General features: G+C 35.7%; 1 protein-coding gene across 2 annotated transcripts in view; it reads left to right on the top strand.

Annotated features, from left to right (window-relative positions):
• pspc1 (paraspeckle component 1) overlaps window positions 1-24,250 on the top strand; it is a 177,448-nt gene that overhangs the window by 138,189 nt on the left and 15,009 nt on the right. The window contains exon 9 of one of the 2 annotated variants that reach the window (XM_028800573.2): window positions 1,090-3,831. The exons of the other annotated variant lie outside the window; for it this stretch is intronic. Coding sequence (XP_028656406.2) covers window positions 1,090-1,275 — 186 coding nt within the window. The 3' untranslated portion in view covers window positions 1,276-3,831. Of the gene's footprint in view, window positions 1-1,089; window positions 3,832-24,250 lie in introns of those variants that run through there. 2 annotated transcript variants of the gene reach the window in all.

A 24,250-nucleotide genomic window follows, 5' to 3' on the forward strand; every position in this document is an offset into this window, starting at 1 on the left:
GATCAACATTAAGATCAAAGAAGACTGACAAATTTCAGCTCAAAGTATACTTCTGAACATGAAAAATACTCATGCTGTAAAACAAATGTAACTTATTTATTGATGGTTTGTAATAGGTTGAGATCATGCACTGATATAGCATTTTGCTACACCCACCACACAGTGAACCACCTCAGGATCCCAAATTAGAACCCTCAGCACCACACAATTTTGATTGGATAAAGAAATTCTAATTTTAGAAATGGATTCAGCACACCTAAATCTATAAAGTGGTTTTTTTTTTCCTCACACAAAAGGATTTTGGTGCAAACTAGCCCACTGTAATTAATATTCAGTACTGGATATTTTGAATTGAATCCTCTATGTGTAGCTTTCCTTGCAGTGATTTAAAACAATTAATGTTCATTGTATTTTTATTTAGGAATTTTTATATACAAACTTTTTTGGAAAATGGTACTCCATTTTCATGTAACATATTTTACATATTAGTATATAACCTTATGGTACCTAAAAAAGTAAAAATGTAATGTGATTAGATTATATGGGCACTAAAGTATATTAGTTGTGAACTTATTATTAGTTTACATCATTAAATTTCTGTAAAATATTTCACTAGCAGTCCTTTTCAGAAGTCCCTTACATATACTAAGTTTTGTTTTTTCTTGTCTTATGCAGAAGCATAGTTGCAAAGGACAATGTTATTATTTTATTTATTTATTTAAATATATTCTTTACCAATTAGCTCATTATTTACTGGGTGAATATGTTACTGTTAGTACATTCACTCTCTGTTTGATTGTACTTGCAATCTCTTAGTTTATCAGGCAGGCAATACTAAAGCATTTCTTGTAACATATCTCAACATAAAGTTGATATAGCATGAATTAGTTTTCAGAATAAAGTATTCCTTCATTCACTCCGTTTTTAGAAATAACTAATAAAATCACTCCTTTCTTCCTCCTCTATGGTTGTTCCTGGTACTTCTGGACTGTCTCCTGATCTTCATGACACTGCTGGATGTATTCAATGTAATAATTTCAAATTTGGCAAACGCAATGAATGGACTTCATTTCAATAAATATTCTGTAGCGCAATGACAGATTCCAGCCTCCTGCCCCACCACAAATGGGCTCCCCATTGGTTGGCAGGTCTGGAGCTGAAGCTCCACAGGCAGCTATGGTGGCTGCTGGGTCTGTGGGAGGTGGATCTACTGGCTTTGGTAGAGGAAGCCAAGGAGGAAACTTTGATGGACCCAACAAACGGCGTAGATATTAGATCTTGATCTGTGTCTTGACCATTCCTTTTTAGATTAATGTAGACATAATCCAAAATATGTATGAAGTTTTTACTTATTGTTACAGTCATGTTTTTAGTTGTTGTTTTTTTTTTGGTTTTTTTTTTGGTAACCTTGTGAAAGTATATGCAGCTTTGAGTAGGAGGGATTTTTTTTATAATAAGTCATCACTACTCAAAATATGATTGTGCTGTAATCTGAAGTCTTTTATTAAGTAAAATAAAAGACTAGAAATTGCCTCTACAATCATTTCTAAATTTACAAAAATCTTGCTAGCATTTCTTGTTACATGTTCCTGAACCAAGATAAAACATCTTAGGAAAATTAGTGTTGACAAGTTCTTTTATTTAACATACCATTCTGTTGTCTAATATGAAAGTATAATTCACTGTACATTCATTTTTCAGTTCCTCTTTAAGTCAAGTATTAAATGTATTTACTATACCCAGTAGTTGGTAGAATTAAATTAGAAAAGTTCATTATCTTTATAAGGGGATTGATGAAGTATATTTTTTGTCATTTAATTAAAGTATATAAGGTAGTATTTTGTGATTGCAGAGATTAACATTAAACAAATGCATGTTTCTCTAAGTTAGTAGTTGTTTCTCCATTATTGTACTGCTTTGAAGGTGGGTTTAATTCTGTTAAGTTCTTGGGCTGTGCATGTGCAAACACGTATCATAACATGTGTCTCTAATGCACGCGCCCGCCCCCCCCCTACCTCTCTAACACTGTGTGAAATTTATCTACTGTGAAACTTACTTTGCAGATTATCTAAACAATATATTAAAAGTGGGATTTTTTTCTTTTAACTTGATTATATTACTTTTTTGGTGTTTTTCAATTTAACAGTTAAAAGATGTTAACCCAGCTTCATTTCATCACTTTTGGCTAATTCATTAATAGTTCAGAAAGCACAATATAAAATCACTGAAGGGTATTATGTTCCAGTTCATTAAAGGTAATGTTCATTGCGTATATACATGTTATCTATGAATCAATTTATTGGAGTTAATTATGCAAGGTAAATTAGCAGTACTAACATGTTTCCATTTATTTTTTTTACCTGCAATACTCCACTTTACATACAAAAATAACTTCTTGCCATTTTCACATCTCCCACGTAGTGTGCTATTTTTTTTCATGAGGCTAATGCCAAATGAGAAGTAGTGCAGTAGAAATAGTTTCAACAACTTATGATGTGTTGTCTTTTTTTGTAGTCAAACATTCCCACATATAGCACTGCATACTTTGCAGTTCTTGAGAGAATAGATAACTTTGTGCGCACAACCCTGCATGTAAAAGAGCGGGGGTAGTTTGAATGCACAATTTAAACCTCTTTATTTTGAAACTAGTTATTTTTACTTAAATGAGTATTAAATTGCTCTTGCTACTCAAGGTTCAATGTTGCCTTTGGACTCTGTTGCTACTCTGGACACATCTATTATTTCAGATCAAGGCTGATGGGTAAAACATCTCTTTAGGCATCTATGGCCAGAACTTTAGATCCACATTTAAGTTATTACTTAATGTTCTGGTTGCTTTTTTTCTGACTTAATAACACTCCTTAGTGTGATAACAATTCTCATGTGTCTTTATTCATTGGCAAGGGAGTTGCCTCTTTGTAACACAAAAATTGTAAAAAAAAAAACCAAAAAACAAAAAGTGTACTTTCACATGCTGATATAAATTTGCAGCTTTTTTGTTAACTGTGGTAGAATTTTGTGTGCATATTAGTGTGAAATTCCCATTTTGAAAATTGTTCTACCAAGCTGCCATGATAGTGTTCAGTCTTCATGGTACAGTATGCTCTGTTGTCAATATTTAGTCATTTCCAGCATCCAAGACATCACATACTACTCTCACTACTCTGTTTCTTGCAACACTTCTTAATTTTTATTTTAACTCTGTTTGGCAATAAAGCTTCAATTTTGTGACAAGCTGAAATCTTGCCTTTAAGCACCATATTTCTGTTTCCATAGAAGAGTAGACTAACCTCTTTATCAGAATCTGAAATATTGGTTAAAATCCAAAGTTAGCTAGTTTTGCACCTCAAAAGTTCGACAGTCTGTGTTTTAAATGGTTTTGGAAGATCTCATGATCTTACCGCAGAAAAACTTTTCAGTGTTTTTGATGGTGTGCCAAGAATTACATATATTTAAAAATGTTAATTGCTAATATCTGAAAATAGGAATAACATTATGTACTTTAAACCCACATTTTTTTTTATTCCTATGACTTTTAGTAAGAGTTCCATATTTTGAGTATTTTCATTTTATTGTGGAGTTCTCTAATTTTAATAGCATTTTTCAGTTTTTTTTTTTTTACATGTTCAATTTGTGTGTATATATGTTGACTGTATATAAATTTTTCATCCTAAATTTACATGACATACTCTGAATAAATGGACCTTTTTGTTTCACCCTAATGACTGTAATCATAATATATTTTAATGATAGAAATGTATGCATGCTGTAATTGGCGGAACTGAGTTGATATTCTTATATAATGAATAAAATTTATCATTGCATCATTAATGGTGTGTAGTTCCTGACTTTGAAGGGCAAATAATATTTTGGTATAATTTTCTAAGGTATTAATTTAGTGCTTTTTTTTTTAAATCTCCTACCACTGTTTCCATTGATATTGATAAAATTTTAATTGTTGTGCTTTTAACTAGAACCGCCATAGCCAGTCAGTGACTATTGTATGTTAAACATTATATCATTAATTAAAGGTTAAAACAAAACAGACTGTTGTGTCTGTAAAGTACTGGCACATATTCAAATTTTGGTAACTGTATGTAATCCATATATAATGTGTTTTTTTTTTTATTAGGATTTTTCCAGATCAGCAATAAACTACTAAAATAGGTTTTGAAATAAAGAGAATTTTCAAACTCCCAAATTAAAAAAAAATATTGCACCACTCAATGACAGTATTTGGTAGAGGAAACATTACTTAGAATTGCAATGCTGCCTTAAATCAAATTGCTTTAACTTCCTCACTTAATGATAACTGTTTGTGAATTGTAACTGTTGACTTCATATAGTGTACTGGTCCAGAATACCGGGCTTTCAATTTTTAAGCCACTTCATTGTGGCTTTGCGTTAGTGTTGTGCCATCAGAATTACCTCATATTTTCCTACAGTATTGTACCTCTTTCTTGTTGCATTAAATTTGCTTTCTGTCATTATATTTATTGAACACCCAGACCCGAGTATTTGGTAGCCTGATGTGCCCAACTCCATGATATTTAAAGATAGGAAAGATGAGAAGCTTTTGCAAAATATTTTACTTAGTCCAGTATGTCAGTCTTCTACTATTCAACCTATAGACTTTTTTTTTTTTCTTTTAGATTTTACTTTCCCACATGCCTTCTGGTAAGCTGTTGCTCAGATGTAATTAGCATTTTTTGTCTCTTTCTATTTAGAAAATACAGTTATTTTTGCACTGTCGAAGATGTCGTTTACTTTTGTACTCGCCAGTTTATCTTGGCACTTTGAAGACTATTCCAATTAGGTTTGGTGGTGTTTCCTCACTCTTGTGCTTCTTAACTGAATTATTTTGAGTTTTCCTTGTTACACCACAAATGAGTCTGTGTGGATTTTTCCTTCTGCTGTAGATGAATTTCTGTACCTTGGAAATGGTATTAATACTTCCTTTATTGGTGGTCTTTCGTTATTCTTAACCTAAGTGAATCCTTGTCCAACGTTTTGTAGATTGCTAACCACTTAAAGGAAAGGGAAAAGAAGTGGATAAGTGTTTTAAGTGTAACAGTATGAGTTGTTGAACTGGCCAAGTTGTAACATCTGTCTACAATCTTAGTTTCAGAGTTAAAACACAGAGTTAAGCATAAGTTAAGGAAAGGGTAACCATATTTGCGTCATTCATTGTTTTAACACTAAAAGCATTCTGTAGGAATGCTACCAAATGCATGTGGAATGGCTTGGATATACCAGTTAAGGTTGATGGTCTTTGTTACAAAATGTGATCAAAACCAATTGCACCTACTAAAGGGGATTGTTATTTATTTAAATAGAAATTAAAATAAGATTTTGAAAGGATAAGAATAAGTAGTGATTGTAAAATTCAGCAGATTTAGTAAAAGAAGATTAACCATAGGAATGTAGCAATGTAGAACTAGAGAGGGTAACATAGAGGTGCGGTAATTAGGGCTTTTAGTCTGAGCTATAGGGGCTTGGTTTTAATAGCATTCATATTTTTAATCTAGGCTTCATAATCCAAAGATTTACAGTGCATCCGGAAAGTATTCACAGCGCATCACTTTTTCCACATTTTGTTATGTTACAGCCTTATTCCAAAATGGATTAAATTCATTTTTTTCCTCAGAATTCTACACACAACACCACATAATGACAACGTGAAAAAAGTTTACTTGAGGTTTTTGCAAATTTATTAAAAATAAAAAAAATTGAGAAATCACATGTACATAAGTATTCACAGCTTTTGCCGTGAAGCTTGAAATTGAGCTCAGGTACTTCCTGTTTCCCCTGATAATCCTTGAGATGTTTCTGCAGCTTAATTGGAGTCCACCTGTGGTAACTTCAGTTGACTGGACATGATTTGGAAAGGCACACATCTGTCTATATAAGGTCCCACAGTTGACAGTTCACGTCAGAGCACAAACCAAGCATGAAGTCAAAGGGATTGTCTGTAGACCTCCGAGACAGGATTGTCTCGAGGCACATATCTGGGGAAGGTTACAGAAAAATTTGTGCTGCTTTGAAGGTCCCAGTGAGCACAGTGGGCTCCATCTTCCGTAAGTGGAAGAAGTTCTAAACCACTAAGACTCTCCCTAGTGCTGGCCGGCCATCTAAACTGAGCGATCGGAGGAGAAGGGCCTTAGTCAGGGAGATGACCAAGAACCCAATGGTCACTCTGTCAGAGGTCCTCTGTGGAGAGAGGAGAACCTTCCAGAAGGACAACCATCTCTGCAGCAATCCACCAATCAGGCCTGTATGGTGTCCAAACGGAAGCCACTCCTTAGTAAAAGGCACAGGGCAGCCTGCCTGGAGTTTGCCAAAAGGCACCTGAAGGACTCTCAGACCATGAGAAAGAAAATTCTCTGGTCTGATGAGACAAAGATTGAACTCTTTGGTGTGAATGCCAGGCATCACGTTTGGAGGTAACCTGGCACCATCCCTACAGTGAAGCATGGTGGTGGCAGCATCATGCTGTGGGGATGTTTTTCAGCGGCAGGAACTGGAAGACTAGTCAGGATAAAGGGAAAGATGACTGCAGCAATGTACAGAGACATCCCGGGTGAAAACCTGCTCCAGAGCGCTCTTGACCTCAGACTGGGACGACGGTTCATCTTTCAGCAGGACAACGACCCTAAGCACACAGCCAAGATATCAAAGGAGTGGCTTCAGGACAACTCTGTGAATGTCCTTGAGTGGCCCAGCCAGAGCCCAGACTTGAATCCGATTGAACATCTCTGGAGAGATCTTAAAATGGCTGTGCACCGACGCTTCCCATCCAACCTGATGGAGCTTGAGAGGTGCTGCAAAGAGGAATGGGCGAAACTGGCCAAGGATAGGTGTGCCAAGCTTGTGGCATCATATTCAGCAAGACTTGAGGCTGTAAATGCTGCCAAAGGTGCATCGACAAAGTATTGAGCAAAGGCTGTGAATACTTGTGTACATGTGATTTCTCAGTTTTTTTATTTTTAATAAATTTGCAAAAACCTCAAGTAAACTTTTTTCACGTTGTCATTATGGGGTGTTGTGTGCGGAATTCTGAAGAAAAAAATTAATTTAATCCATTTTGGAAAAGGTTGTAACATAAAAAAATGTGGAAAAAGTGATGCGCTGTGAATACTTTCTGGATGCACTGTAGATGCTTTTCAAGGTGACTCACAACTGGCACTTGATGAAAGACTGTGAATGTACTCTGATGAACTAGAGTGTCTTACATCGTTAATTCCTGTTTTATATCATTCCATCTATTTCGAAACCTGGTTAATCCAGTTCCGGATCACTTGGGGCCAGAAAGGGATTTTGTGCAATGCAGAAATCAAGTGTGAACAGTGCATCACTGAGCTGTATCCATCTATTTTTAAAGTGGGGAAGGGATTAGGTATCAAATTACAATACTCTGAAAAGTGTCATACAAAAGCACATATACAGTTAAGTTGTCTCTGTCCAAATATTTATGGACCTGTTTTCTAATTTTGGTTCTGTACATTACCACAATGAATTTTAAATGAAACAACTCAGATACAGTTGAAGTGCAGACTTTCAGCTTCAATTCAGTGGGGTGAACAAAACGATTGCATAAAAATGTGAAGCAACTAAAGCATTTTTTTTAACACAATCCCTTCATTTCAGTGGCTCAAAAGTAATTGGACAATTGACTCGAATGGGCTATTTCATGGACAGGTGTGGGCAAGTCCGTCATTATGTCATTATCAATTAAGCACATAAAAGGCCTGGAGTTGATTTGAGGTGTGGTGCTTGCACGTAGAAGATTTTGCTGTGAACAGACAACATGCGTTCAAAGGAGCTCTCTATGCAGGTGAAAGAAGCCATCCTTAAGCTGCGCAAACATTAAGAGAAATTGCTACAATATTACGAGTGGCAAAATCCACAGTTTGGTACATCCTGAGAAAGAAAGCAAGCACTGGTGAAATCAGCAATGCAAAAAGACCTGGACATCCACGGAAGACAACAGTGGTGGATGATCGCAGAATCATTTCCATGGTGAAGAGAAACCCCTTCACAACAGCCAACCAAGTGAACACTCTCCAGTGGGTAGGCGTATCGATATCCAAGTCTACCATAAAGAGAAGACTGCATGAAAGTAAATACAGAGGGTGCACTGCAAGGTGTAAGCCATTCATAAGCCTCAAGAATAGAAAGGCTAGATTGGACTTTCCTAAAGAACATCTAAAAAAAGCCAGCACAGTTCTGGAAAAACATTCTTTGGACAGATGAAACCAAGATCAACCCCTACCAGAATGATGGCAAGAAAAAAGTATGGAGAAGACGTGGAACAGCTCATTATCCAAAGCATACCACATCATCTGTAAAACATGGTGGAGGCAGTGTGATGGCTTGGGCGTGCATGGCTGCCAGTGGCACTGGGACACTACTGTTTATTGATGATGTGACACAGGACAGAAGCAGCCGAATGAATTGTGAGGCGTTCAGAGGCATACTGTCTGCTCAAATCCAGCTAAATTCAGTCAAATTGATTGGGCGGTGTTTCATGATACAGATGGATTTTTTTCTGTATCAATTTAAAATCTGAGCTATTTTAAATATATTAGAAATGCCTTTTGTAGTGGTGTATTTAACCAAGAGTAATTGCTTTATTAATCACATCTGATGAGAATTTTACATACATGTGTGTTCTTATGTGAATTTATGGAGTTTTTATTGTTGGTGCATAATTTTTTTTCTTTAATGTGGTCGACTAATTTTTATTTTTAAAACCAGTTTCACTTAGCATACAGTCTGAGAGGCAAGATTGGCCTGATTTGCCTCGAAAGCTTGCATATTGTAATCTTTCTAGTTAGCCAGTAAAAGGTGTCATTTTGCTTAACTTCTCACTGAAAGAATTAATATGAATTAAGTTTAGATAAATAAATATGTACTGCATTGGTGATGGAGTAAGGATTAGAATAGGTAAAATGAGTCAGTTATGTTAGTTATAGCCAATTAAAATAGAAGTGTGAAGATTTTATATTTTTGGTTTGGGAAAATATTTGTCTAAAGTTAACTTGTATGTATATTTTAATTGCTCCAGCATCAGTACTTGAAAGTGCACTCTTGGAAATGCAAGTGTTGCACTGGTTTTTAGTCAAAAGGCTTGTGTGAATAAAGCTAAGAAAAAAATGAAGCATGTCTTTTAATATTTTTTATGAATTTGTGTTTTGCATGGTGGCACTGTGTCCAGTGCAATTGGTTCACTGCCCTGAAAACCTGGATTTGAATATTGTCACTATTTTAATTGCATTCTCCCCATGAATGCATGTAATTTCCAAGGATAATATGAATTCTTTTCATTTCTCAAATATGCCCTTGTACTGGTATGAGACAAAATTGGCCAGTAATAACCATTAATATGGTAATGATTGGGTTGGCATCCTGTTTTGGTTTGCTTCCTGCCTTATGTTATAGATGTAGGCAATGATAACTCTGTAATAAAATATGTAAATTCAGAAAATGCTGGTCTAGGGCTGGGCATGACTCTGTGTGGCAAACTGAACATAAATTTTTTCGTGACCATTTACTATGAATTTTGGTCCATGATTAGTCAGCCGTCTGGCACAAATTCTTCAAATAATTTTTCAGCTGCACAGTTATGGTATGAACCTCTCTTTCCAGTTCATCCCAAAGCTGATCTACTGGATTGAGATCTGGGAACTGTGAAGAACATTAGACATAACTGACTCTGCTGTCAATTACTTAAAACAAGTCTGAGGTGTGTGCTTAGTGACTTGTGCATTATCTTTTTTTGAATTATCCATTTGAAAAAGGGTAGGCTTCCAGGAATGTATATGGACACCAACAGTACTTATTGTGTATGTAAATTAATATGAATGGCCATGTTGGCCGCTCTTCAGTAAAAAACCCATACTAATGCAGTGCCTTTCATTTGTAACAAGTTATATTTTCAAACTGAAACTGGTCATCTTGCTTTCTTTGGCGGTTCTGGTTAAAAGCATAGTCAATATGAATAGATGTATAAAAGCAAGTCCATGTACAAGTATTAATGCACTTAAAATATGATTTCATACATAATACAGCTTGTATGTATGTCTCATATCCTTCAACAGTGAAGCAATATTTTGTTTCTCACATTTTGTGATTTTCTCAAACTTGAATCTTATGTTTGTTAGTGGGGCACATAGAGAATAGTAGGAATCATATTAGAATAGTCTGTCTCCTTATTATTCTCAAGTTGCAATGAAATGCTTTAATTTTATAAACAGAAAAACAATTTTATGAGAGCAGTTTAATTTCATTTGTTGCTTGTTTTTACTTAAAAAATTAAAATCTTGCAGAAATATACCTATATATTCTTGGCTCCTTTGTCAGAGTTCTTGAAACTATTCTTATACAGGAAAAAAAAAGACATTTGTTCATTTTCAGTTCCACTTCCCCACAAAAGTTGCACATTCATTCATATGTGTATAACTCATCTTTTTTGTTTTTCTAATTTTAACATACAGTTCAGATTTTTTATTCATTAAAGAGCAGAGGTGGTAGTATTTCTTCATATGGAATGTATGCATGAAATCTGGAAATAAAGCAAATTGTTTTGGTGCTTCTTAATTTCTAGTGAAGTGAAAAAATAATCAGTTTTCTTAAATAATTTATTCAGATGGTGGTTTGGTCTGGTGACAACTCTAAGGATTATTTTGTATTAATACTTTAGCCTTTAACCATTTGTATCTCTAGAAAAGATTGTGTACAATTATTTATCTTTATATTTGAATGCAAGCTTATTAATTTGGTTAGAGTCCAAAATGAAGGGTGAGGGTGCTTTATCACATATTGTAAATAAAAACATAAACATTTTTATTTTCATTTTTCACATTCTGATGCAATTGGCTTGAAATATATTGTGATGTTCATCACGGAGGAAGTCAGATGTTACAAAACAGGTATATTGAATTGTTTTGTGTCTGAACTGAAAAGGTAAGAATGGAGACATGCGCATCATGTAATCCTCTGGTACGTTATCCAAGTAGAAACATTAAAGGAATGGTAAATCTAAAATTCCACATTTGTTAAAATTCCACTGTTTTCATTTTTTTATTCCTTGACTTCTGAGTCATTTACCTTTTTTTTAATATTTAAAAAGTTTATGCATTCAATCTGTTGTGACTGAGTGGTTGGAAAATTACTGCTTTTCAAGTCTTAAGTTTTCTTTGGAAACAACCTTTGTTTGTAGGGGGGCACAACTGAGTATTTGCTGCAGTTGATTTTTTGTTGATTGCTGTATGCCATCTGCAGTTTTATCAGCATAAATAGGTTGCCTCAGATTTGTTTACTTAATTGTACAAGCACATGATTGAGAAATAAATTGCTTTCATCGAAACCTGCAAAATTTTTATTTGCTTCACTGTATTTTAGTTAGCTTCCTATGCCCTAATTTATTATAGCTTTTTGTTATTTAACTAGTTGAATGTGTTGAAACGGACATAGCTCCTTACATTTGGTTGGAATTAAATGGACCCATACTTATTTAAATTAATTCCAAGTATACATTTTTATTTTCCTATTTGTAATAACCCTTTTGCATTAAGTTAAATGCAGACATAATAGCCAAGCAAGAGTTATGTGAATAAAATGGCAGAAGTTTAAATTTGGCTTATACACTTCCTGGTTTTATAAGGTGTCGAATGTATGCCAGGTTGCTGCTATATGATCACTTAACTGGCAGTGTGTAACAATTTGTTCTAATGTCAATGCACATTTGAAATAAATAATTTTATTTACTGCAGAATTTGTTTTTCCACTGCATTTTTTTCACATATCTGCTTATTCTGTAACAAGTTTTCTGACATCGAGTAATGTAAGAAAGTATTAACTATTACAGGTTAAAAAGAAAATTGTATAGACAAATAGGAAAATTATAGAAAAATAACACCATCATTTCCTCCAGTTCATAATTACTACAGAAGTACTTTTATTTTAAAAATTACTATTGACCACTGACTAATTGCACCATATTTTGTACATACTTTTATGTTGGTAAGGCCCCATAACACTTGTTTATTTCAGTGCCTTAGAAGTTTAAATACTTGAAAAATACACCACATAATGTATAGCCCAGTTAAGATCTGTCATTGTTGACATAGTATTCAAATGACTATATATTTGGGCTGGGAATAGTACTATTACAGTATTTTAAAGAAGAAGCAGCTCTGTTACAGAATATTATACTTGCTTTAGGTATGACAGTTTTTATTTTTGCTTCCATTTTCTTAAAAAGTGTTTGTTTTGTCCAGGTTTTTAATTGGCACTGAATGTCTACAAAATAATTAATACTTTTGGCTAGCGTGTCTTGACTTAATGCCATTATAGAAAAGTTTTTTATTATTTAACATAATGCTTAATAGCTGGATGGATCTTGATCTCTTCTTGTTTAATTTCTTGCAGGTAAGTGGCTTTCTGTATACTGTCTCACAGTTTAAGTTTGAGTTTATCTATTGGTGTGAACAAACTTTATTAGAATCAAATATCCAGTACGAAAACATCCAAACATAAAAATAAATCTATATTGAAAGATGCACTACAACATATTTTTATAAGGTTTTATTTGTGTCAGAAATACATTTGATGTTTATAAAAATATTAATGTACTGTATTGCATAGTAAATTTTAGCTATTAGTGCTCACCCTGCAGTTTCCAGTTTGTCAAATAAGGTTATACTGTTCATTTACTCAAGATATTGTTTGTATTTTATTTGCATAGTAAGTCTTATTTAGTAATTGAGGTAGAATATTATAGTAAATACAGTAATTGATTTTTAATTTCTTTCAACGTGTTTTTTGCCATGTACATGTTAGAAACAAATTAATCTTCCTGCAATAAAACATAATCTTTTCAAATCAAGTTTATGACTGTAAATTGAATATTTTGGACATACAATTGTGTACAGGTTTAATTTCACTGTTACTGTTATTTGCTAACAAACACTCATAAATAAATTGTAGGTGTACATTGCTTTAATAAACACAATTTTTATATTTTTGTTGGGATTTGTTTGTGAATTACTGTCAATATTCAAATCAGTAATGGGGTAATTTGATATAGATCTAATAATCAACGACATGACAGTTAACTGAGTTTGAAGAAACCTCTCTTGGTAGTAGTGCTTAGTTTTCATGGCACATTTTGGTTGAATTAAATGATTGTAGACAAGTGATGGCTTATGCTTTGAAAGACAGGAAAATTTGCAAAGCCTTTTATGAAGAATTTGGTATATATCTTTCTGTTTTTGGGCATAAATGCTAAGTTGGTTAAAAAAAAAAAATAACAACATGATTACTATACCTAGTGATTTTACAACAAAAGTTTAGTTGTAGACTAAATCCCGTTACAGATAATGCTGAAGTAGCAAAATTTTCAGAATAATGATTACTTTTTGTGAGCTTGAACAAACATTCATATAAGTTATTTTTAACAAAATGTAAACTTCAGTGTAATGAAAGTTTTTTTGACCAGAAATGGCCATCAAAGATAATAATGCAATGCAAAAATAATTAATGCCGTACCTACATGTTCCACGCCAAGTCTCTGGGACCTGAAACAGGCTCAAAGAAAGAGTTTTTGCAAAATTTCCAGTCTTGGGCAGTCTCAGTGAGGCTTGGCAAGAGTGCATGCACGCCATCGTACACATAGCCAGTCAGTGTTCCAGTCTGTGTGGTTAGTTGTGTTGTATGCAGATACTGTACTGTTTGAGATGAACAAAAAAGTGAGGCAAGATCTCTGTTTACTCTGAAAGAAAAATTAACAATCCTAGAAAAAGTTGATTCCTTAATGAAAAAAAATGACGGAGCAAAAGCAAATGGAATCGAATCTTCATCTTTGATTTTCATTCTGTATTTTCATACCTGTATTTCTATTAAAAAGTTATATAATGCCTTTTTTTCATTCCGTCTTCATACCTATATTTCTAGAAAAACAATTTGCATAACATTTCATTTTCATTTTATGTTCGTACTTGTATTTCTAGAAAAAATTACATCTAACATCTCATTTTCAAATACAGTAATCCCTCCTCCATCGCGGGGGTTGCGTTCCAGAGCCACCCGCGAAATAGGAAAATCTGCGAAGTAGAAACCATATGTTTATATGGTTATTTTTAGAATGTCATGCTTGGGTCACAGATTTGCGCAGAAACACAGGAGGTTGTAGAGAGACAGGAACGTTATTCAAACACTGCAAACAAACATTTGTCTCTTTTTCAAAAGTTTAAACTGTGCTCCATGACAAGACAGAGATGACAGTTCTGTCTCACAATTAAAAGAATGCAAACATATCTTCCTTTTCAAAGGAGTGCAAAGCAAGCAGTCAAAAAAAAAAATCAATAGGGCTTTTTGGCTTTTAAGTATGCGAAGCACCGCCGGTACAAAGCTGTTGAAGGTGGCAGCTCACACCCCCTCTGTCAGGAGCAGGAAGAGAGATAGAGAGAGACAGATAAAAAAAATCAATACGTGCCCTTTGAGCTTTTAAGTATGCGAAGCTCCGTGCAGCATGTCCTTCAGGAAGCAGCTGCACACAGCCCCCCTGCTCACACCCCCCTACGTCAGCGCAAGAGAGAGAGAGAGAGAAAGTAAGCTGGATAGCTTCTCAGCCATCTGCCAATAGCGTCCCTTGTATGAAATCAACTGGGCAAACCAACTGAGGAAGCATGTACCAGAAATTAAAAGACCTATTGTCCGCAGAAACCCGCGAAGCAGCGAAAAATCCGCGATATATATTTAAATATGCTTACATATAAAATCCGCGATGGAGTGAAGCCGCGAAGCGCGATATAGCAAGGGATCACTGTATACTTTTTGCAGTTTAAGAAGCGCTATTTTTTGTCAAGCTTGGGTCACAGACTTGCACAGGAGACAGGAAGGTGAGTCCAGGTTTTTAAGGAAAATTCAGGTACTTTATTACTGTGTAGAGAAGGAAGGTACAGTCTCAAGACTTCATTATAAATAAGAGCTGTTACATCTGTACTCGCACACATGAGATAGCAGTGACAACACGGGCAATCGTCCTGTTCTAGCTCCCATCGTCAAATTAGAAGAACACCAGCGGCTCAGAATCACCTCTGTGGCAGACTAGGATAGTGCGAGGAAGAGCAGATAACAGCCCATTGTTAAATTTTCTAAACAGTGTGCCACAAACATGTTATACAATAACAAGGGGGCTCCGCCCCCTGCTCGCTTCGCTCGCCTACCCCCGGCGTTGGGTATCCTGAAATACATTAGTCGAGCTCGTTCGTTTTGGAGCCTTGCCCACAGCATTTCAGAAGCGCGTTGTAGGCGCCTGCGTTCATTGATTTTATCCAGGCGGGCTCGTGTTTGTATATCTGTCAGTCGAGCTCGTTCGTTTTGAACCCGTGCCTGCTTTGCTTCCGCAGTTTCAGACGCGCGTTGTAGGCGCCTGCATTCATTGATCTTATCCAGGTGGGCTCGTGTTTGTATAGTTGAGCTGTATTGTGTTTGAATTTGGTGTAAAGCGTTCAGCGGTTTGTACAATCCCAAGCAGCACATTATTCCTAACTTCACTCCGCAGTAGTGCCACTTACAATATGGTGGTGACGCCTGCGGCTTCACTCCACAGTAGTGCCACACACAATATGGCGGTGACGCCTGCGGCTTCCGTACTATCTTTGTGGACCTGTGGGGCCTCCGTAGCCTCTTACGTGTGACTCTTTTTGGGGGTGCAGCACAGAATCCTCTTTTTTGTGTGGTTGTGTCGTTAGTGGTAGCTATGGGCGCGTTTTTGCTTCATTTCTCATTCACGTTAGTTGAGCTCTTTCGTTCTTGGTCCGTGACTCCTTCGTTTGCGGTGGATACGACTTCGCTTGCGGGTCTATGAGACGCGCGCCTGCGCAGTACGTCTCATGGTCCCATCGCCGTGTCCCTGTGTCCACATCCGGTTTATTCTCGGTTAGTAATATGGATCTTTATCCTGCAGAGGACAACCAATTACTTTGCCCTAGGTTTACTGTTTACCAGATGCAGCAGAGAAAGTACAGAGCTGTAGAATTGCTGGCGACCCTGGGCACAACAGTACGTGTATTTTCCCCATATTCATTAAAATGAAATATTTTTATGGTCCCATGAGTTTCGTTATAATAGGCTTCCACCTGTGTGTTCAATTTAAACAGATTATTTTCATGGGAATTGTTACATAGGCATAATAGAACTAAATATATATAGTGAGTAATTAACCGTAGTAAAAAAGTCAGTCAGTCATTTTCCAACCCGCAATATCCTAACACAGGGTCACAGGGGGTCTGCTGGAGCCAATCCCAGCCAGCACAGGGCGCAAGGCAGGAACAAACCATGGGCAGGGCGTTGGCCCACTGCAGGTCACACACACACCAAGCACACACTAGGGACAATTTAGGATCGCCAATGCACCTAACCTGCATGTCTTTGGACTGTGGGAGGAAGCCCACGCAAACATGGGGAGAACATGGAAACTCCACGGAGGGAGGACCCGGGAAGCGAACTCTGGTCTCCTTACGGCGAGGCAGCAGCGCCACCGTGCCTCCCTGTAAAAAAAAAAAAAAAATAGCAAAACATAATAAATTGAAAGATTGTTTCATGTTGCGTTAGAGGTATTCGTTGCGTTTTACGTTTTCATTCTATTTGGCTTTGAAATTAACACACAAATACTTTTTAAACTTGCACTTTTACTGTAAACTTGAGTAAAAACAATTTTTTGAATTAGCTTTTCGTCAATATCACACTGAATTTTGATTCTGTGTTTGGACTTACATCGTGACAACGCAACGTATAAATAGTACGACTTTTTCTAATGTTTGTCCCAGTGATTTGTTAGTTGTCATAGCAAAAGCTATTCTAACAGGAAACTAAACATTTAAATACACATGGCATATCAAGATCTCTTTTTGTGTCTAATTTTATCTGCGGAAGATGTACTACATTACCTTTCTTGTCACCTGTTAAAATTTTACATGTCAGAATTGTTCGACAGCATAGTCTATTGATACAATTTGCTGTGTAACCAATCCACAATTTTCGCGTTAATTCGTTTAACTTCATTGTTTCTCGGTGCTAGGATTGCCCGTGTGCTCATTTCTTCTGTTGATAACCCATCAGGATGAAATTCAGTAAGATTTGGACATAATAAGTCTTATTTTATTCGGAACTTAAAGTAAGGAAAACGTAAAAATTTGTAAGAGCTGAGAGCTCAGGAACTGTGTCTGACAAAAGCATTCACAAGAATGAGAGATGAGAGGACCATGGGCGTGGTTAAAAATGGTTGAGAGGGCAGGACTTGAAAAATTCTCCTGGCATTAGTCTTGTCTCGCGGGACTTGAAAAAATCTCTTGGCAATAGTCTTGTATCAAGATTTTCTTTTATAATGACTTAGGGGGCTTCACTCGCCAAACCACTCCACCAAACCCTCCCCTTAGCCCAGTCCATTTTTTGAGACATTCGAATTCTTGATCAGTCCTGCACATCAGGTTATTTTAGCCTATTTCTCCATACAGAATTGCCTCAACTCAGGGATGTTGCTGGGTCTTCTCAAATGAACTGCATGCTTCAGGTCCTTCCATTAAATTTCTGTTGGGTTAAAGTAAGTACTTTGACTTGGAGATTCTAAAACCTTTGTTCTTCTTCAGCCACTCTTTTGTAGAACAACTTGTGTGCTTGGGGTTGTTGTCTTGCAGTGTGACCCAGTTTCTCTTGAGATGTAGTCCACGAACAGATGTCCCAACATTTTTCTTTAAAAATTTGCTGGTAAAATACAGAATTCATTTTTCCTGTCCACAGTGGCAAGCTGTCCTGGCCCAGACGCAGCAAAACAGGCCCAAAGTATGATACTACCACCACTGTGTTTCACAGATGGGGTGAGGTTCTCATGCCGGATTGCAGTGTTTTTGTTTCTCCAAACATAACGCTTTTCATTTGAACTAAAAATTTCTATTTTGGTCTCATCTGTCCATAAAACATTACTTAATAGCTTTCAGGCTTGTCCACATGCACTTCAGCAAACTGTAGACAGGAAGCAGTATTTTATTTGTGGAAAGCAGCAGCTTTCTCCTTGTAATCCTGCCGTGTACACCACTGTTGTTCAGTTTCCTTCTGATGGCAGACTCATGGACATTAACCAATGTGAGAAAGGCCTTGTAGTTGCTTAGAAGTTACCCTTGTTTCTTTTGTGACCTCACAGACAATCACATGCCATTCCCTTGAAGTGATCTTTGTTGATTAACCACTCCTGAGGAGAGTAACAATAGTCTTAAACTTCCTCCATTTGTACAAAATCTATCTGACTGTGTTTTGGTGCAGTCCAAAATCTTTAGAGATGGTTTTGTAGCCTTTCCTAGCACAATGAACATCAACAGTTCTTTTTCTGACGTCCTCTGAAATGTCCTTTGGCCATGGCATGATACATTGATACTGCATACACGTGTTTAAAGTTGAAGCCTTTGATAGAACCCTCTTTAAATAAAAACAGAGTGCCCATTCACACCTAATTGATTGTCATCACATTGAGTCTAATTTCACCTTCAAATTACCTGCTGGGTTCACATACTTTTGCCACTCACAGATATGTAACACTGAGTGACTTCCCTCAATAAATAAATGACCAAGTACGATATTTTTGTTTGGTGTGTTTAGTTGGGTACTCCATATCTACTTTTAGAAAATCTGATGATGTTTTAAGTCATATTTATTCAGAGAGAGAGAGAGAGAGAGGTTGGGAGCATATGAAAAATTCTGAAGGGTTCACTAACTGTCAAACACCACTGTGTGTGTGTGTGTCTATATATATATATATATATATATATATAAAATATATATATATATATATATATATAAAATATATAAAAAAATTTTTATTTTTTTTTCTTTATTTCGTCTTATACGATTTCTCGTATTAGAAATTTGTTAGTTTTCGCATACCCCTTGGGGTCAGAGCGCAGGGTCAGCCATTGTACAGCGCCCCTGGAGCAATTACAGGTTAAGGGTCTTGCTCAAGGGCCCAGCAGAGTAGGATCTATTTTGGCAGTGACGGGGATTCGAACTGGCAACCTTCTGGATACCAGCGCAGATCCTTAGCCTCAGAGCCACCACTCCGCCCAAATATATATATTGACACTTTGGCTATATCGCTCTAAATATATATTGCAATGCAAAGATGTGGTTCAGCATATTCTGAAATACTCAGAGCAGCCTATGTGGCACCAACAACCATGCCACATTCAAAATTACTTAAATCGCCTTACTTTCCCATTCTGTTGCTCGGTTTGAACTTCACCAGGTCATCTTGACACTGTCTACATGCCTAAATGCATTGTTGCTGCAATGTGATTGGTTGATTAGATATTCGCATTAACAAGCAGTTGAACAGTTGTGCATAATTAAGTGGCCACATATACATATTGTAAGTGCTATTCAAATATTACATGCTACAAAGGAAATAAATTCAACATAAAATAAGATCAAAGAGTACAATGAACACATATGAATGAAATTCAAAACGACATAAACATTGTCAAAAGTATATATAAACTTATCCTGAATATAATAAATCTTAAAATGAAAGTAAAATGCTAAATTATGATAAAAGAGAAGAAATATAGCTAATAAGGAAAACTTAACCCACAAAGAAAAGCACAAATATAAATTAGCAAAATAAACACTGAATGAATAAGATGATAAATAAGGTGCATAACCAGTAAGCATGTTGCCAAAATGAAAGAACATACAAAGTCACCTTACAGTACAATATTCATTAATAGTATGGTAAACAGTGGGTCAACCTACAAAACAGAAAGGCAACATAAAAGTTTAGAAAAGTATTAAACAATTGGCATGATTTTTTCTGCATTTTAGCCTACCTTCCTGAATTGTTTTTTTGACAAATTCACCTTTATTTCATAATCATTTCCAGCCATGATACTATATTCAGTTTTAATAATTTGTATCATTTTTCTTGTTTCTTGTGATACTTCTGGGTATACACTTACTTGTATAAACATATTTTTAAACCTTTGCAGTTGATTTTTGTTTATCATACTATTATCGGGGTCCTTCTTGAACAGTGAAGGCGATGTACCTTAGCTGTTGTCATTTTGAATTCATTAAGTCATTGGGACACACCTTTTGAGAATTAATTTACCTGTCTGATGACCTAGTACTAAGTGACGTTCCTTGTGTTGTCATTTTATGACACAGTCATTTGAATTCATTTTTCTGGATTAATTCACATGATAACATATCTCTTGTGCATTTAGAATTCTCTACCCTATTTGAATTCATTTTATGGTTTTTAGACCATCTGACATTATTTTTATTTAATTTCAGTTGTTTACTGTTTTTGTTTTTATTTTTTTACTTTTCTACTATTAAAGTTGGTCCATTTATATACTTATATCCATAAGTTGACTCATTTATTACATACTGCTATCTATTTTTAATTTTAGCGCATTTATATTTGTTATGTTTGTTGATTACATTTCCTTGTGCTAATTTTTATTTTTGTTTTAAAAATAGTTTGCTTGTGTGTTTCCTAGTTTTTTGAAATTCCTTTTAACTTGTGTATTTTTGTCTGTTTACTTTGGTTTTAGATTACAGTCATACATCTTTCTTGTAATTTCTGTTTGTTGCCTTATTTTTTTACTTAATATTGTGGATCCGTATGGTTTCTAATCATTCTTATTACGGTTGTCTGCATTATATTTCTTAGGTTACATCCTGTTTATTCTTTATTTTTGTTCTGTTAAAGTTCGGGATAAACAATCTGCAAAATATAAAATATTTGAACTTTTTTTATTAAAGTGTACTCAAAAACAAATAAAACCTCAATCTCTTTGTTTCAGTTTTTGAAGGTGCATTTGTGTGTGCATAATATGGCATTAAATAAATGAAGAGAAATATCATGGTTTGAACAATTCTGTTGCAGGGATATCAAACCATTGTAGTGTGGGGGTTGATTATACTATTTCATTTGCAGCTTATTAATAGAGGTGGGTTTTAGCCTTAACAAAATACTTCATTCAAAATGAAGATCTTGCTGACAATCAAACTGAGCCTAGTAGCAATAACTGTAATTCCAGTTAATTTGGTGATTTCTCTCATCACGCCAAGGATCATAGTTTGCTTGCAATACCAATTTATTTGCTCAAATTTGAGAGAGACGCAGCAGACCATGGGGAAGGGGGCAGTGTCCTCCTCGCTCATGCTCCAGCCTCGGGACATGTACTTTACTTACCTCCACTTAGCTAGCAAATTAGAAAACTACTTAATGGATTTAAATTGTGTTTTTTGCAATCATTTGTTTGAACATTCTGGTTGATTTTGCAACTTCTCTCATTGCACTAAGAATCATAGTTCGCTTGCAGGAGCAATATATTTGCGCTAATTCGAGGCAGAGGCTGCGGGCCGAGGGGATGGGGAAGCGTGACGTCAGGAGTGGGAAGCCAGGTAGGGCCCTTCTCACTTGTGCCAGCCTCCATTCGAGTCAGTGTACCTCAGCGTTTTGGAGTGTACCTTGCCTCCGCTTAGCTAGTGATACCTGTTTGTTTATTGATTTTTAAAGTTTGTCCTGTTTCACTACTACCTGGGCAGAAGCCGCAGGAGATGGCTGGTATTCAATAAATGAGCAAAATGCAGTAAAACCAGCTTAAAAAACAGATATCCAAAGTACATTTCCCAGGGAAACAACCTTTCTAGCAACTCACCATGATACTCAGTCTGTGACTGCAATCTTGTCACCTCCATCAGCACTTGCCAGACAATAATAATGACAATTCTGTATTCATTCCATCTGCATGCCATATTGCCTTTTGATCCTTGAGCCCACAGCTCTCCTCTAATTACCTCCTGTTTCTGCTCAGCTTCAGCAGATTCGACTGTGCCACATAACTCTTGACTCTTGAGTGGGTGCTCTCTCTGTCAACCAACCAAGTGCCCCCAATCCTTCAGTTATTACTCTTAATGACCTCCCCATAGCCTGCTGTCTCCCCTGCTTCTAACTGCAGTTGAGCATGTTTGAACCGGCCTTTATGGAAGAAATGCCAATCATAAGGAGAGGAACTGGTTTGTCTGTTGTTTCTCCATCTACTACTCACGATTTTATTTCCAAATCACAACTTTTTCTGTTTTCTTTCATTCACCCCTTAGCATTTACCTTTCAGTCTTTATATACTCCCCACATTTTCTTCCACTGCATCTGATGCCTGTCGAATACTGAGCCTTAGTGTTGCAATTAATTTTTTAATGATACTGCATATGTGTGAGAATGTGCAAATCCTTAGCCGATCCAGCCGTGGTTATTATGCAAGTTAAGCACTTAAAATAGTTTAAAACCGTTACAATCCCTGATCAGTGTAACATTGTCTCACCAACAGCAGTCTTAAAATAGTGGTGTATCTGTGAAGTAGTTATAGATACATAATTTAAGTAAACTTGTTTTGACATTCATTAATATCAAAATACAATGCATGGTTTCAGTTTAACTTGTGATAGACATGCAGATTTTATAATCTTGGGGGAAATTTCAGTATACTGTAGGGTTTATATGGAATACCATCGTCATGGACTACCTGATTTATTCTTATGTGCTGATGTCAAATTTATTTTCTGACATTTTCTCTCCAGTAACTGAAAAATACTGCTTATGATCAATACTGAAGCAAAAAAAGTAAACGTGTTTGTACTGTTGAAATGATAAATTCCATAGAAATTTAGGAAATTTTTATTTTAACAATCCCTTTAAAGCTGTTTTTATAACAAAATTTCATTGTAATGTTTGTGGCATTTGTTTTTGCATCATTAGCTGGATAAAATACTTAAAAGTAATATATAACAAATAATATATTCAAGTAATATATTCAAATATCCAAACTCCGGGTGCTTTAATTTCCAAATCTCTCCCTCCGTTTTTACATTTATTCCAATGTTTAAGGCAGCGTTTCTCAACCTTTTAAGTATTTGTGACCCAAGTTTTCATAACAGTTTTAATTGTGCCCCCCTAACGTTTTTTTGAAACCCTAATAAAATGTATTCCTATATTTTTTGCTGCCGATACACCGCTACAAGTTTAAAATTTCCCTACGAATAGTGAAATTACGCCACATATGGCAACATTCGCGCCTCCTTTTTTGTTACTTCCACAGTTTGAGAACCGCTGGTTTAAGGCTTCCTCTGAGAAATCAAACATCACTTTTACATTAATCCATTATTTCAGAGCTGTTAAACAGCCTTTGCTGTGTTGCTTTTAAGGTGCAATACCTGGGTGATGAGACATTTTTGCTTAGGCAGGTTAAATTGCATTAAATTCACCACCGTACCATTCACATATCTGACAGGTTTTTTTCACTACATTTGTACATTTTGTAGGTTTTACTCATTAACGTTAATTTGCCTTCAAATACCAAACAAATGATAGTGTTTCTAATTTAGTATTCAGTCAGAAGTCTATTGGTTTGGCAGTCCTGGCTGTTTCTATTAATGCTGTATGTGTCATAGTAAATGGAGATTGGTCTTGTCCTCTGATTTACTGACACACTAAATAAATTTTATTTTGACATTAACAAATGGAGCTGCCAATTTAATCACCAGTGTAAATGTAACAGATGACCATCTTCATTTGAAACTTCCCCAGTTTTACTTATCATAAATGCATAGTGCACAACATGTGTGATGCTGAGCTGTCGCACACCAAGTTTATTTTATGCCTTTTGTGTACAATTGAGACATGTAGCATGAATTACCAATCATAGATGAAAATATGCCATTGGTCTTAACCTCAGCTATCCTTTTCTTTCACTGTTATTTGGCTTGACATAGATGGGAGCAGATTCATTCAGCTGTGACACAGCTCAGTAGTACACAGCTGCAGGTCAAATGAAATACTGACTCTTTTCACCTGAAGTGTATCCATGCTTTCTGGCCAATTTCAAATTAAATTCTTAACCATTAAGTTTGTAAATTACAAAAAAAAAGTGAAAACTGTAACACAGCGTAAAGCTAGAGATTTTTTTGTCTGAAAGCTTGCATCTGAACGTTTAAATAATAAAAGCTTTCATTAAAAATGTGTACTTTATTTACTTGAAGTGAGTGCAAATTTGTTTCTTTTGGGTGGGGCTTTTTAAAATCTGTGAAGTCATTTGGCAATCTCATTGATCAAAATGGAATTGTTTTGTCTCAAGGAGGAAGAACTGCCTTTTGGATATGTTGGGCATTTTTAAAAATTCAGAAACTCCTC

The sequence above is a fragment of the Erpetoichthys calabaricus genome, chromosome 4, assembly GCF_900747795.2.
Source record: "Erpetoichthys calabaricus chromosome 4, fErpCal1.3, whole genome shotgun sequence".
NCBI classification, from domain to species: Eukaryota; Metazoa; Chordata; class Cladistia; order Polypteriformes; family Polypteridae; genus Erpetoichthys; species Erpetoichthys calabaricus.